The sequence below is a fragment of the Zootoca vivipara genome, chromosome 4, assembly GCF_965207765.1.
Source record: "Zootoca vivipara chromosome 4, rZooViv2.hap1.1, whole genome shotgun sequence".
In the NCBI taxonomy this organism is placed as follows: Eukaryota; Metazoa; Chordata; class Lepidosauria; order Squamata; family Lacertidae; genus Zootoca; species Zootoca vivipara.
In genome coordinates this window covers 72,724,274-72,739,817 of record NC_142587.1, presented here as the reverse complement: position 1 = coordinate 72,739,817, position 15,544 = coordinate 72,724,274, and the positions used below count along the sequence as shown (strand labels likewise).

The window sequence follows — 15,544 nt, the reverse complement described above, 5'->3', positions numbered from 1 at the left end:
ACCACAAGTCTCCACTGACCATCTGCCTTGTGTTCTCATTCGGCATTTTGCCAGACGCACAATGCTAACACTTGAATCTTGAGGAGAGATACAGGAGGAAGGTGGCTACCTTATGTATTAGTTGTGTCCTTCAAAAGATGGGAAAGCTGTGGTGTAACTCCATTCTCTCCAAGCAAGCATGAACTTTGGAATCATTGCAATAATCTATTTTTGTTTGTTTGTAATTCTCAACACAGTTAAAAGACAATCCTGAAATTTTGTTAGCCCATCTTAAGGGAGATTTTCTAAAAGTAATTATAATTCATACCTGGTGAGACTGGTCACAATACTGCAGGCATGCCCTTTTGCCATCTCAGCATTTCCTGACAGAAATTAACATGCCCTAATCCACCAAAAGAGTAGTTTCTGGAGCTCCTGGAACTAATGGGGCAGGAGAAGAGGACTATAGGAAAAGGCATAAATTAATAAGAAGGAATCAGCTGTGAGTCCTAGTCCCTGCATTGCAGGCCTTTTTTCACCTAGTCTGGGAGGGCAAGGCCCTGCCTGACTCCAGCTGTCTCTTAGTACAGACCCAGGTCATTGAGTCTGAGCTTCCACAGCTGCTACCAGTGAAATACCACTGGCAGAAACATCAGCAAATAGCTGTGTGAGTGTTATGAAAGGGTTCACATGTATATTTGATGAAGTTTGGAAGCCTATCATATATACACACAAAAACAAAGTAATTTTTATATGGTTTCCCTTTGGTTCCAAGAGGCCGCATTGCAAATTGGTATTGGCATCAGATGCAGCGTGAATCAGTTTGTAACTTCCAATGTGAGGAGAATGGGTCCATCGTTTCCTGTATGCTTTCTGTGATTCTTCTTTAGCTGTCACGGATACGTGAAAGATGAATATGAAAGTCTCAAAAGCATTAGGTGTTTTGTCATTTAGAAGGGTGTGTTACCAGGACATTTCATAAGTATCACAAGGTTTGCTCAGTATACATCTACTGGGTGTTTTAGATGACTAGAAAAATAAATATACAATTTTCACTGAAGGTGTAAATGGCAGCTGTATTAGGAACATGCATGCCACTTTCAAAAGAGCAGAGAGGAGTGAAGGTGATTGATTTTTTAAAAGCCTATTGGGAAAGCTGTCCTGCCTTGACCATTCTAGATACAGTATTTGGATATATTTATTCCGTACTTCAACCCAGCAATCATAGGGTAAGTAGTAACAGGTCATGGGACAAACACCTGCAGAAGCAGTCTTCCATTGTTTTATGAGTTACAGTGGTACCTCGGTTTACAAACACAATTGGTTCCGGAAGTCCGTAACTTAACCTGAAGCGTACTTAACCTGAAGCGAACTTTCCCATTGAAAGTAATGTAAAGTGGATTAATCCGTTCCAGACGGTCCACAGAGTACTTAAACTGAAAATACTCAAACCGAGGCGTACTTAAACAGAGGTATGACTGTAAAGTGATGCTAGCTGCCAAGGCTGCCAACTTAAAATTGGGGGGGGGGGGTGGAGAGACGGTAAGCCCAGGGTTCAGCAAGGTTTATCTTGCCTGGGCTAGATTGGTCCTGCGGAGAACCCTCTGTGGGCCAGATCGTGTGTGAGAGAGAGAGCACGGTTTTCGGCGTCTGAGTCTGCGTAGACGTGGTTTTTGGTGTCTGTGCATGCGCAGACGCGATTTCCGGTGCTGCGGAAGCGAGGCACTGCGCTGGTTTAGCGCAGTGCATGAGCAGGCAACTCAGTTCGTGGGCGGCTTGTGGGCCGGTCAAATTACCTCTGCGGGCCACTTCCAGCCCATGGGCCTTAGGTTGCTGACCCCTGGCATAATCTATCACAAGTTGTGACATACGCACATCATTTGAATGGCAATGCCCATCAACTGTGGGGGCCCCCAGCCCCCTCAAATACTGGGGGGGGAACCTCAGGCCCTTGGAGTTGGCTCCTATGCTAGCTGTGTGGAATAACAAATCTACCTTCTTCACACTGGTGCATTGCCTTAGCTTGACTAAAGCCTTGTCAGCATTTCTGCTTTTCACATAATCCAGACAGAAAGATATTTCTGCCCTCAAAACAGAACTCTTTCAGTCATAAGCTAGCGTTTCTTAACAAATGGTTTCTTCCATTCTAGCCCACAGCTTCAGGGTGGATTACACATATATTTGCCCCCAGTATTTTGCTCAGTAACATATAACACTACATAATACAAATGATTAAAACCAATTCACATAAAATGCTTTATAACTACATAACTAATATACTGTAGTACCAGCAACATACTTAAAACTGACTTCACCAATCACAACTCTCCTAAGCTGGTTTTAAGAGTAAAAAAAGTTGGATTCTATTCTTGGTGCTGGCACAGATTTCCTGCATGACTTAAAACAACCCACAGAGTCACCTTCTATTTTCACTCCTCCATTTGTTTAGCTGAATATGATAACACAATTGAGAATTCCAGTTCTGCAAATCCCAGTTCTTCAAAATTCTGAGCCTGCGTCCTGACTGTTGCAATTACATGACTGCAGTATTTTAGGTGGAACAGTTTTCCGACATGACATAAGGGTTACGCTGTAACCATTAAGTAATCTTAGCAAGGTTCTTCTAATCTATTCCATTTTTCCTTCCAGCTTTTGTTTGTCTTGTCCCATCAGAATGCACACAATGTAGTACAGGTATTGCACAATTACTATTTTTATTGTCGCTTCTAAAGGACCAACCACATTGCTCCAGTTGGAAATCCCAGTCTTTTCTTAAGGATGGAGATTTTGCAGGACAGACATTAGCTGTCTTGGTAAAGCCAAGCTTTCATTGTACTAATAAGAAACCAAGCAGAATATTCAACATATTCTTCTTTTGTTTAGCACAAGGAAGTGTAAGTGTGTGACACTGCTCCTCAGCTTCAAGCAGCTTGTGTTAAGAATTAAACTGTTGGTTCAGATTTCGTTATTAAATCTATTAGAAATGCACTGACATCTTTGACAGCTAAAGATCCTATTAAATCCTGGAGCATGTAATATGCAGGCAATTAAAACTTTGGCCATGTTGTTTACCTTCTATGATGTCCTTGAGGGAGCAACCCTGAATAGAGAACAGCTCTTGCTTCCTGTCCAATTTGTGCAATTCATATACTGTCATACCTCGGGTTGCGTTCGCTGCGGGTTGCGTACTTTCAGGTTAAGTGCTTGGCAGCCCCGGAAGTGTTTACTTCTGGGTTCCACTGCGTGTGCATGCGCTAAAGCGGCACTTCACACATGCGCTAAAGCACTGCTCAGATTGAGTACTTTTCGGGGTGCAAACGGCACCCTGGAACGGATTGTGTACTCAACCCGAGGTACCATTGTATTTGAATACAGATAAAGCTATAGTGAATAATTTTTTTAAAAAATCTCCCGAAAGCAACAAACCATTAAGCTTATTTAGTACGGATAGACTATGCTACAGTGGTAGCTTGGGTAGTTTGTAATTATCTTTGGGGTATGCTTGAACATAACACCAAACCATGGTTTGAACAAGTCTAGCCTACTTCTGGACTCATGCACTCCCTTGTTCCATCTGCTTCCCTTGTGTGGCCAGAAGGGGGAATATGGAAGCTTTTGCCCAACCAAGATTTGGTGTTTCCCTCAAACTCATTAACTGTGGTCAACATTAACAGTGGTTAGTTTCAACCAAGCCAACTTCCAACTGTGGTTTATGAAGTTGGCTTGTTTAAACTAGCCATTGTTAATAGCCGTCTTCAGCATTCTTTTCTTGAGTTTAAGTAGACATATTAGGGAGGGACACAGGGATTAGATCCACCCCTTGCAATATTCCAGTCATTCCCCATTGAGTTGGGGGTGGGGATGGAGGCCCTAAGGTTTAACCATTTAAGATAATTTAGACCAGGCATCCCCAAACTTCGGCCCTCCAGATGTTTTGGACTACAATTCCCATCATCCCTGACCACTCGTCCTCATAGCTAGGGATCATGGGAGTTGTAGGCCAAAACATCTGGAGGGCCGCAGTTTGGGGATGCCTGGTTTAGACCATTCAGACCATTTAAGGGGTCTAAAACACATGGGGAACATTCATCAGTACAAGGGGTTCCCTGCTTCAGAAGTTCAGCTTTCAACACAAGGAGGGCAACAGGAATAGTGAGGGGAGCACATCTGTCACACTCACCCCCATAGCCCTCCATTGTATGTTTACATGAAGAGCTGTCCTGAAGAGGGCTGTCCTTAATCACAGTTCCCACCCACTGCAGATGAGTTAACAGATTGTGGTAAATCCTCTGAACTCCTCCTCTCAGTTATACTGGAGAGGAGATAGAAAGAAGGAACGTGCAACGTCGGGAGAAGAATAAGTTAGTTCATGTAGAGCTAAACCATAGTTTAGTGTTATACCTTTCTGTCTCTAGGCTAGAAAATAACACACACAAAACAACTAAGAACAAAGAATTATTCCTATTTTAGGCTGGGTTTTTATTTCATTACTTAAAGACAACATATTTTAGATCTGCCATTTACCCTTTTCAACCATTGCACCACCAAAACTGATTTAATATCGTCCCTAAATAGTCCCATGTGAACTACCAGCAAACTATCCCTTTTTGCTACTGTGACCACCTAGTTTCCCCATCATCAAATGGCTTTAGACTTCTGATGGTGATAGTTTTAGGTCATACCTGCTCATATACATAATTTGTCTAAACTATTAATAACTCATCACATTATTCTCCTGCTCTTGACTCTCTAAATTGCCACAGTGCTGATCAAAATTCTTGATGCGTCTGTTGGAGGAACAATGCACATTCTTCAAGCTAGGACACTTAGTATCCTGCTTGGAACACCTGTTCTTTTAAAGAAAATGTTCGGATGGGTTTGGAATCTGGGGTTTGTTTGCTTTTTTGTAGTACAAAAGTCTCACAAAGAAGCACAAACTCTGGTGCCATAAGGCAGAAGTAGAGGACAAAGATTAAATATAGAACGACAGCAATATACAACACATCCCTTGTTTACCAAGCACTTCTTACCAAGCACTCCTCACTTATATATGTTATTATTTAAAATATAAGTCCATGCCACCTGATTGTTCAATACAACTGGCAACACAGCTGGTGAAAACTGAGATTAATAATAGTGTTTGTAAATAGTAGTAGAAACATGCCATTTGATACAGCTGGGAAAGTCACATAGGCAAAAAAATGATCAAATATCAGAGAAAGTCTGCTTTTTTTGGTTCAGTTTGATTTTATTCTGGAATCACAATATTGTATCTCAAAGAAGCAATGTATTTGTGTTAGGTCTCAATGTGGCTTAGTGTTGCATTTAACTGTGAGAGGCCAAGGTTGAAATACCTGCTCAGCTGTGATGGCAAGTCCTGGGTCCCTTCCTAAGCAGGGGCCCTACTTGTGCACCCATTTGGATTTGGGAGAGTGTGGGTCTGATTGGAATGGGCACACAGCAGGTGGCTCATGAATAGCTACTCAGCTGTGCAGTAGTGTAATAAAACCCCACCCGTGGGAACTCACTGGTGGCATAGTACACTTTTTCGTCCACTCCTGGGCCTTAGAGGGCTGGTTCTGTGGCTTTGGCACTGTTGATGTTGACTTTCCTGCCCCGGTCTATGTTAACAAGCTGTTCTGGTTGCAGTAGATGGAGGGTAGCTGATAGTTGATGGGGCTGGGAAGGAATTTACCCACCACCACCACAACTGGGCCCAACACTCTGAGATTTTTGCCTTCCTCATAGCAACATTTGCTTTGCGGTTATTGATGTACACTAACATTGATTAAAGAGCCTTGGGGTTCCTGTTCAAAGACTCAACCCCAGCTGAGGAGGTTGGGATGGACTCCACATGTCCAGGTTGCAAGAGCATACACACACACACACACACACACACACACACACACGTAGTAGTAGTAGTAGTAGTTCATGCTGGGTGGGGGGAAGATCATTCAGCTCCCTTTAACACTATTCCAGCAGTTGGGTTTTGATAGTGACATTGGCCAGCAAGCCAGTGACTGGATCCCTGCCCTGTGTCATACCAAACACCATGAAACGCAGCCAATAAAGTTGAGTCCACTTCAAGCCCATTTGGGACATTTTCATTTTTATTCATTCCCACCTTGCTACATGCAGTTTGCATGGCTCCATATCTAATCCACTGTAATCTGGCAACTAAGAACCGTTCTCACATTATAAAGTATAAGGGGGTATGTTGAGGGGGTTGCATTCTGCAAACTACCACTGTGGTAAACTAGCACATCAGGAAAGGGGTGGTGCTGATTTGCTACATGGAGAGTTGTTGTCATTTTTACATTAAGAAATATGACACCCACGTGGATACAGACACACCCCAACTGCTGTCCAGAATTCAGCTTCAACAGTCTAGCTAGGATTTGATACCCCAAAGTGTAAGATGGTTTTAAATCAGGCACCCCCAAACTGCGGCCCTCCAGATGTTTTGGCCTACAACTCCCATGATCCCTAGCTAACAGGACCAGTGGTCAGGGAAGATGGGAATTGTAGTCCAAAACATCTGGAGGACCGAAGTTTGGGGATGCCTGTTTTAAATGTTTGTCCATTTTTGTTTCAGAAAATGCAAATTTGTTTCACTTTCTAGCTTTCATTAAATTTCCCTTTCTGGCATGTAACCTAAAAGCAATAGCTACTTTTTAGCCACTAAAGCGGGTTTCCCTTCATGGAGAGCCCAAGTTGTGGTAGGGGCTATCAGGACACCCTCCCTCCTGTTGGGTGGGACCGTTTAGATGACCAGGGCTGCAATTGGTGGATGCGAGTTGTTGGAAAGATTTGAATGTTGCAATATTGGGGACAGCCCACTGGCTTCATATTCCTTGCTCGCAGCATGGGCTGTCTCTTTCCCTTTTGCTGCGAGCTTCGGATCACCCGCCCACCCTCCCTTTAATTAGGCTGTTGCATTTGACCTTGCTATGCCTGTCATGGGGTCATCTGCTTTTGAGGCAGGGGCCTGGTAGGAATTTTGCCATTTGGCTGATTGGCTGGTGCCACTTGGTTTTCGCCTACTGCATAGCAATTTGTCACAACTTGTAAGGTTGCGGTTAGGCATTGGTTCATAAATTGGTTGGTGGAGGGGCCAGGATTGGCTGTGCCGGCCCCTCCAATGCTGTTGGTTGGTGGAGGCCAGGATTTGCTTTGCCAACCACTCCAATGTTGTTGCTGCATGGGTGAATTCCGTTAAAGGAATCCAGGGGCTCAACATGCTTTAGTCCTAACCCCCGACAAGGGGCTAGGGCCATGCAAGAGCCGCAGGGAGCAATTGGTGGAGAGGTGAAGGGCCAGCCCTCTGGCTCCATTCTCTCCCCAAAATGCTTTCCCCGCACTGACTTCAGGAAGCGGGGAAGTCAGTTAGTTCAGGTCTTAGAGACAGATGTATGGATGGAACCAATGCCTAAGCAACCACTCACATTTTGTATTTAAATAAAGTTGTGGCCAAAATTATGCCAAAAACCTTAATTTATGTGTGAAGTGTGATTTATTGGGGGGGGGGGTGTACTGGGAACCTCTACACGCAATTATATTTTCAATCCATGGACTCAGCTAGGCTGGTACAGAAAAAGTGATTTATGTACTGTGTATTTGTTGTATGTGTGATATAACATTGTGCCACCAGATGGCGACGTGCAGTCCCGTTCTTTTTCCTTACCTGTTTTCCCTGTTTAAATTTACAACGCTTTTAAACTGAAACACTTATTTGATGTCTCTAGATCCAGCCTAGATCTAACTGATTCTTAATTGCACATAAGAGCTTTCTGCCCAATCTATTTCATCATAATAGATGTACATTGGCTATTCATTTGTTACACTCATTCCATACCTGCTTCTGCTACAATGACTTTCTGAGTAATGGATGCATATTTTGTACCAGGAGGATGTAATGCCTTTCTTGGATAATACACCAGTACAATTATAATTGTCCACAGATGTTCTAGGCACTTATTAAGTTTTATGCATAACACCATTAATGATGAGTTCCATGCCCTTGCTGTTTTGAGAACTTCTAAATTAAAATTAAAAAGAAAAAAACCATCAAAATTTTGCTTTTAATTTTTAAAGTGGCAAAGAGCAGTGGGAAATTTCCCTCCCATAGTTCTCCATATAATCAATCCTTTCTTCCCCCACCCACTTTATTTTCACGAGACTCCGGTGGCTGTGCATCCTCTATGTCTCATGTAAGGGTGCACATAGATTCATATTTTAAAATGAAAAGTGAATGTTATGATGGGTCTGCAATCCCCTGAGCAAAACTATCCCCCATCACATTACATGGGGATTGGATATTATGTAATCAGCACCTTGATGGTATATATATATATATGTGTGTGTGTGTGTGTGTGTGTGTGTGTACACATACATAAAGGCCATAGTGTGCTGGTATGTAGGGTGAAGTATCACACGCGATTTAATCATGGAAAGAATTTTTTTGCAGGTCTTTGCTCTTTCATAAAGTGTTCTGAAATTTAAAAGCAAATTCTTCAATCAAATCATCCTAAAGTTATATTTTGAATGAACAATGAATGAATGAATGAATGAATGAATGAATGAATGATATAGCCATATGAAATTATAGTCTAACATTCAGTTAAGAAAAAAACTGTCTTGCATTCAGAGGTAAGGCTTATTATTATTATTATTATTATTATTAAGTGCTCCATAGGATGCTACCTATGGATAGATATAGACTATCGGTCCATCTGACTCATATTGTCTGTGAATATTTATCCAGCATTTTAGGCAGGAATATTTCCTAGCCATACCTGGAGATGCTGGGGATTGAACCTGGAACCTTTCACATGCAAACTACATGCTCTACCACACAGCATCATTAATATTAAATTGTTAAGATTTTACAGATAGCATTTTTCTCAGTGAGGCCATCTCCCTTTAAAATACCATGGAAAATAATCCGAATCGTGCTTGGTAAGCAAGAAGAACTGGTTCAGAATTCCTAAGAGTTCAGCATCTTCATTGGATTCGCACCTGAGCCCACCTTAGTATGATTTTAGTCCCAAGCAGTCTGTGAAAACCAAACCTAATGTTCAGTCAGTAGACTACTCCTCACTTTAACTATTCTCCTCACCTCCAAGAACACTTAATGTTTTGAATTTGTATTCTGCCTGACATTCCACCTAATGGATTTTGAAATTGTCACCACATGGATAGCATGAATAAGACAAAGGCGACAGGCATTCAGCTTCAGCTTTCAAGATATCTGAGAGGCACAGACTGGCAGGAAAAGCAAGCAGTATGTAAGAGAAGCTGATAAAGTTAGAGGAAAGGCAGAGAGGTGATGCTGTAGAACTGGAATATGAGGGGGGGGGAGAGGAGGTAGGGAGCAGCGGCTTATTCTATCAGCACCAAGGACAGAGACACCAAGCAGCTGGTCTTTGAGATCTTCAGAAAGCCATATGGGAAATGCATGGATATAAATCAGGTCCAAAGTGATGTAAAGACTTTTTAGATCACTGTCCTACATCATTGAGGCAAATATGGAATATTTTTTCTTGTTTTCTTACATTGTTGCAATGTCTCGGGAAGGGCAAAGTTTGAGTCCCCTGGGGCATATGGCTGCAGAGCCACATGAATCTAACATGTTCTCTATATCCTTCCAGAGCTGAATCTGTCGGATGAGGGTAAGTCATTGTTTTCCTCTTTTGCATTTTAGTTCTGACTTGTAAAATTTCCTGCTTTTAACCTATGCTCTTTGCAAATCTTTTAAAACACCTAACAGCCTGAAAGAAAGCCCATATGCATAAGAAGAATAATAAACCTGTCAAGGCTATAAACTACATATGGTTCAAGGAGGGGGATTGTTTTCTGTGCATTATCACCTGGAGGACTGGATAGTGAGAGCTTGTTCTTTTTAATGTTTTCTTTTTCATAATCTAGTAAAGATTGTTAGTTTCTAAATGTTCTCCTCCCTCTATAAGACTTTTAAAAAAGGTGTGTGGAAAGGAGGTTGATGTTTGCCACTTTGCTCACTGGCAAAGAAACTCTTTATCCTGAGATAATTTTGCTTTGTGCCCCTTCAATGCAGCAGTTAGAAAGGCTGTAGGTTTAAAAGTCCTGTATATATTAAAAGTGAATTTCCTAAGAAGAAAGCCCTGCCCCAAGAAAGTAAGTCATATTGAAAGAATGGTGCTATTGTTTTAAGGTTGGTGCTGTAATTAAAATAATTTGAGGGATTTGAATATCTAGCGTACCAGGTTGTTGAAATTCAGAATTATTACACTGAGCAAACACAGACTTAAGGATGCATTGGTATGTGTGCACACACATACATGCATGTACACATGTATATGTGCTCACACACATTTTTCAAGCCGTATATATAATCTCACATGACCTAGTGCCTATTAAAACACTGACTTTTGAGAAATTTTTGATTCTGGTATTTCCATCTGAGTTTTGCCCTTGAAGTAGATGGACAATCTTCTGTAATTGAAAGGAAGTAAAAGAATTAAAGTCATAAAATGGAGCTATAAAGGAGAATAGGTGCAGTAGATTGAGAATGACCTATTAAAGGAAAGGAGGGTAGAAAAGAAAATAGGGGAGTTTCAGAAAAATACAGATATGATCCCAAATGATTGTGATTATAATGATGAAGGTCAGTAAGCTTTTAAGTTGTACCACTAAGTTTTTAGTTCTGAAGCTTGCTCTCATTTTGCACAGTTATCCAATAAAAACACATTTGGAATCACTTTGGGTTCTATTGATTGTTTCTGGAACCAGCAAATGGGAATTATACCTGACAACTGGGAATATGATTACAGCCATTGTCTCTCAGTAATTACTTTTGATGCAAAGGCTGGTTGCTATAAAGTGCACTGGGCGCATGGTTGTTTCAATGAACAGAGCTCACAGCAGAATCTTACTTGGTGTGAATAATTAGGAATTTCATTTGAGGTCTGCACTGTAAGCAGAAACCAGAATGAGTTTTATGTGTTGTTTCAGACTACTATTTTGACAAGCCATTTCAGTCAAAGATCAGGCTACACATGCATATTTAAGCACCACGAAAGGAAAATTGATAATTGCAATGCCAGGTGTTTACTTCCATGACTGAAAATACCCATCACAGTCCAACCACTAAACTGAGTTTTCATATCATGCCTAACAAAACATGGTCAGTGGAGACCCTTAATATATTCAGCTGTGTACAGCAAGTGATGAGATTTCAATAGATATATAAGCATGTATGTGAATCAAATCTTAGAAATGTGGAAGTAAAAGGAATATGAAAAGTTATACAGTCCAGTCTCTTGTACTGTGTTATGTCCTTCAAACCAAAGCCATTCTAACGGATCAGGAGATATACAAAAGTGCAGCCTATAATAAGATTGCAGCAAGGAAGAAAACATTAGCAGCAAACTCAGATGACTTAAGATAGTTATGCAACCGCCAATCTCTGAGCCCAGCTTTCGGCAGATACTGAGCAGGTTGGCTAGGTTACTTACCTAAGGAAGTGATTTGACTATTTTAGTGATCTGCTTTTCTGCATAGATCCCATCATAAAATCACAGGCAGGGATCAGCATAAAATCAGCAGGGATACCAACATTTAGCCTAACTCCAAACTTCTTACAATAATGTATGCAGTTAAGGAAACAGTTGCTTTTTTCTGAATGTGTTTGAAGCATCTCCAATCCAGCATTTATGATTAAAGAATATTAAATATTTTTTTAAGAAATGATTGCTGAAATAACGTTCTATAAACCTGCACACATCAGCCCACATTTTTCTCTAAGGAATGATTTCCCTTCAAACCACAAGCATTGCTACCATCATGCTGAGTTGCTTTATCTCTTTAACCTCCCCAAAGAAGTCTTGCCTTTCTTAAGCCTGATCAAGCAAAAGGCTTGGCTTGAATGATGCATTCAAGCTCTTCTTCAATGTCCATATGGGCAATCCCTAGCCTAGAATATCTCAACACCCTGTCCTTAAGCCTTCTGCCCAGGGCACATCATATAAAAATAAGCTGTCATTTTTATTTATTTATAAATAAATATTTATATACCACTGAATCATAAAAAATATATCACAGCAGGTTACAGCAGCATAAAAACATAAAACCAAACAATAAAATCACAAAAAGTTAAAAACAAAAAGAAATTAAAAGCAAGCACCAGTAGAACATTATGGGGGATGTACTCTTAACTGCCTGCATAACCCTGGCAGTATAGAAAAGTTTTCAGCAGGCGTTTAGAAGTTGGCACAGAGGGTGCCCACTGAATTTCTGCTGGAAGGGTATTCCACAGGGCCGGGCCTATGACACTAAAGGTTTGATTTCTTATTGTTATCAAACGAGCCTCACCAACTGGAACAAAGGATTCTAGTTCAATTATATTCTATGTTGCCAAGAGGAAATATATCAAATTACCTCTAATTATCCCCAGAACAGGGACTAGACAGGCACAAGCAGGTTAAGCTTCCTTCACGCTCTGAAGTCCATGTGTATCATTCATGCCCTGGAGGGATAAATCGTGAGAAAGGGATTCATTGGCTTGTATCTTGAGAATGCCCAGAAAAAGGCCAAATAGCATTGCCACAGTAGTTTTACTCTTACAGTAAAAGCAGAGGCTCAACTTGCTGTATCTGAAAAGAATCTGCTTGATACTTGTTGACTGGTTGACAGTAACATCTTTGCCTGGTCCCTAAAAGGTGATAATGATGGCGCCAGTGAGAGCACTCCACAGTCAGGGAGTCACCACTGCAAAGGCCCATTCCTATGTTGCTACCCTCTGCACCTCCCTTGAAGGGAAAACACAAAGAAAGGCATCAGAGGATGGACTCTGGGGCCAGTGGGTTTGTGCAGAGAGAGGCAGTCCATAAGATACTTGTGTACTGAGGCAACTTAGGCTTTACAGGTCAAAAGACTTGAGCCCAGAAACGACTCGGCAGCCAATGCAGTCAGGCCAGGATTGGTATTATATGATCAGACCTTCTACTTCCCATCTACAATCTGGCCACCAAATTCTGCACCAGCTGCAGTTACCAAACTGCCTTCAAAGGCAGTCCCACTTATAATGCATTGCAGTAATCTAATGGAGTTGCAGCTGAATTGCATACGCACTCAGAAAGTCAGGATTTTGCAATGGCTATGGGTTCTACTGGGACACATGTATTCTGTATTGTGCTCTGTATGGATCCAATTCATGTCCCACATTGTCATACTAGACATGCCCCAAGGCTTTCATGTACATCACTGATATCATCACTGGTGCAGTAAAGACCAGATACCCTTCTGGATGACCACAAAAAGTAACAAGAATAGCCAAATCTGCATGGTGCACAGTGCAGATAGGTCCCTGGGCTAGTGTTATATAGCCTGATATAACAAGAGAACCAATGCAATGACCCAATTTCAGCCAATGCTCATCATAAAAGTTCTATGGAATTCTGATGCAAAGTTCCAGAGGGGCAGTCTATTTTGTGGAGTCGTCTTGAAACCGAGTCACTAAGAATAGCATCAGTACCTCTGGAAAAGTCATATCAAAGCTAAATGGAGCATAATAGGTTTCAGAGAACCATCAGGAGTTGATTGGGAATGAGAGACTTTGAACACCCTGCAGTATGCCTCCTGCTGTATACTACTTTGGACTAGGATTGTATCAGGCGAGTTCAATGGTGTGCAGGAACTGTGCCTCTTTCTCTACTTGGAGACTACTCAGCACTGTGTAGGAATGCTAATAATCAAGTAGATTTTTGTCAGAACTTTAAATTTAAATTCCCTCAAGAAAAAGCAGCAAGTAGTCTATTTTAATTGTAGTTCAGTCCGGAACTAAGTTTGACTTTATGGGACCCAGCCCAGTCAGCCCAGTAAAGGAGACTGGTTTCTCAGCAAATCATTGTTGGGAATGAACAGCTAATGAGGAACCTGTGACAGTTTTTGCTAAAGCAAAGGTGATAACATCACCCATATCAATCTTAATGCCCACATATTAATTTTTCAATGTGAATTCCACATGGTTCTTTCAGGAAGATTAGGTTCCTCACATTATACCACTGCATGGTATTGAAAGGTAGTTGTATGAAAAATAGTACAGTTGCCCAGGGCACTGATCTCCAGTAGGCACTGAGCAACCTGCTGGACTCCCTAAGTAAATACCCCATGGCCGGTTATAACATTGGCAGCAACTGTTTGCTCCAGGCCTCAGAGTTTGTACCAAAGAAAGGAGCAAAAATGGTTCATTCACTGTGTGCTTTCACCTTTCCTAATTTCTCACATGATCACTTGGGTATGATGGTGATTGTGCTTCTTTGTAAGTGAAAAGTACATATGGGGTGGTAAGACACACTGAAAATACAATCTGCACATGAATGTTGGTGATGAATGTGGCCACCCTTTCCCCACTTCCTTTGTATTGGGTGAGTGTTACAGAAAGGAAGAGTAGGAACTCAAAAAGCAAAATACTTTGGAACCTAGTCAGTACAGAACCACAACTTTCATCTAAAGCACCCCAATGCTTTTTCTGGCACTATTAAACAACTATAATTTTTCCCCAGATTGTATTTCATTGGCATTGAGCAATCTTACAAATGAATGACTGTTGTAGGGTTTCACTCATAGTAAGCAGCATAATTTGGCCAGTGATATGAAAATATAAACAGATTCTCTGTTCTTGGTGCACCACACCAATGTTCATCCAGTGTCTTTCTTTTTCAGATCTTCCATCCCATGATGACAGCCTTCAGCAGAATCACTAGCAATCCCAATTCTACGGTATCAGCCCCATACTGGCAAGATAACTCCACAGAACCTGGATCACCACAGTCTCATGCCTACTATGCCCTCTGTTACTGCATCTTGATCTTGGCCATCGTTTTTGGGAATGTCCTAGTCTGCCTGGCTGTGTTGAGGGAACGTAGCCTGCATACTACCACCAACTACCTTGTGGTGAGCCTGGCAGTAGCAGACCTGCTTGTGGCCACTTTGGTGATGCCATGGGTAGTATACCTAGAGGTCAGTATACTTTAGGCTACCAGTCCTATGGCATTCTTTTCTTTTTAGTATTTGTGCATGGTTAATATACTCTCAAATTTTGTCATCCATTTAGAACTATGCAAAACAGTAAACACCCAGAGCTATCGTTTATATTGTTTCTTCCTCCACCCTTAAATTGTGCAATTATTGTATAATTCTGCAGGTTATCACATGGGCCCAAACTGATCCAACAAAGAGGGCTCTGGGACCTAACTTGGTGATACATTGATCTGGTAAATTACCAGAAAAGGTGGACATTCAGTTATGGATAGGTCACTGTTTCAACCCAAGTACCTTACGGATTTTACAAAATCAGCATGGGGAACCTCTTTGTTGCACACATGTGATAGACTCCGAGTGTTCTCTGCTTCCTTTAGTTTTATAACTTAATCATAAAAGAAAAATGTAACCCAGGTCTTGTGGGAAAAAGTGAATAATAGAGGAGTATCAATTGTTAGATTTGTGCTAAGCACAAATATCCATGTGCATTTTCATGTCTATGCATTGTTGGTGTAGAAACATATAATTTTAAGAGTTGAGTTTA

At 41.3% G+C, this 15,544-nt stretch overlaps 2 protein-coding genes across 3 annotated transcripts in view; one reads left to right on the top strand and one right to left on the bottom strand.

The window, feature by feature from the left end:
• QTRT2 (queuine tRNA-ribosyltransferase accessory subunit 2) overlaps positions 1–15,544 on the bottom strand; it is a 179,659-nt gene that overhangs the window by 107,182 nt on the left and 56,933 nt on the right. The window lies entirely within an intron of this gene.
• DRD3 (dopamine receptor D3) overlaps positions 8,992–15,544 on the top strand; it is a 31,388-nt gene continuing 24,835 nt past the window's right edge. Inside the window, exon 1 of the mRNA XM_060273750.2 lies at positions 8,992–14,979. Coding sequence (XP_060129733.1) covers positions 14,695–14,979 — 285 coding nt within the window. The 5' untranslated portion in view covers positions 8,992–14,694. The remainder of the gene's footprint in view (positions 14,980–15,544) is intronic.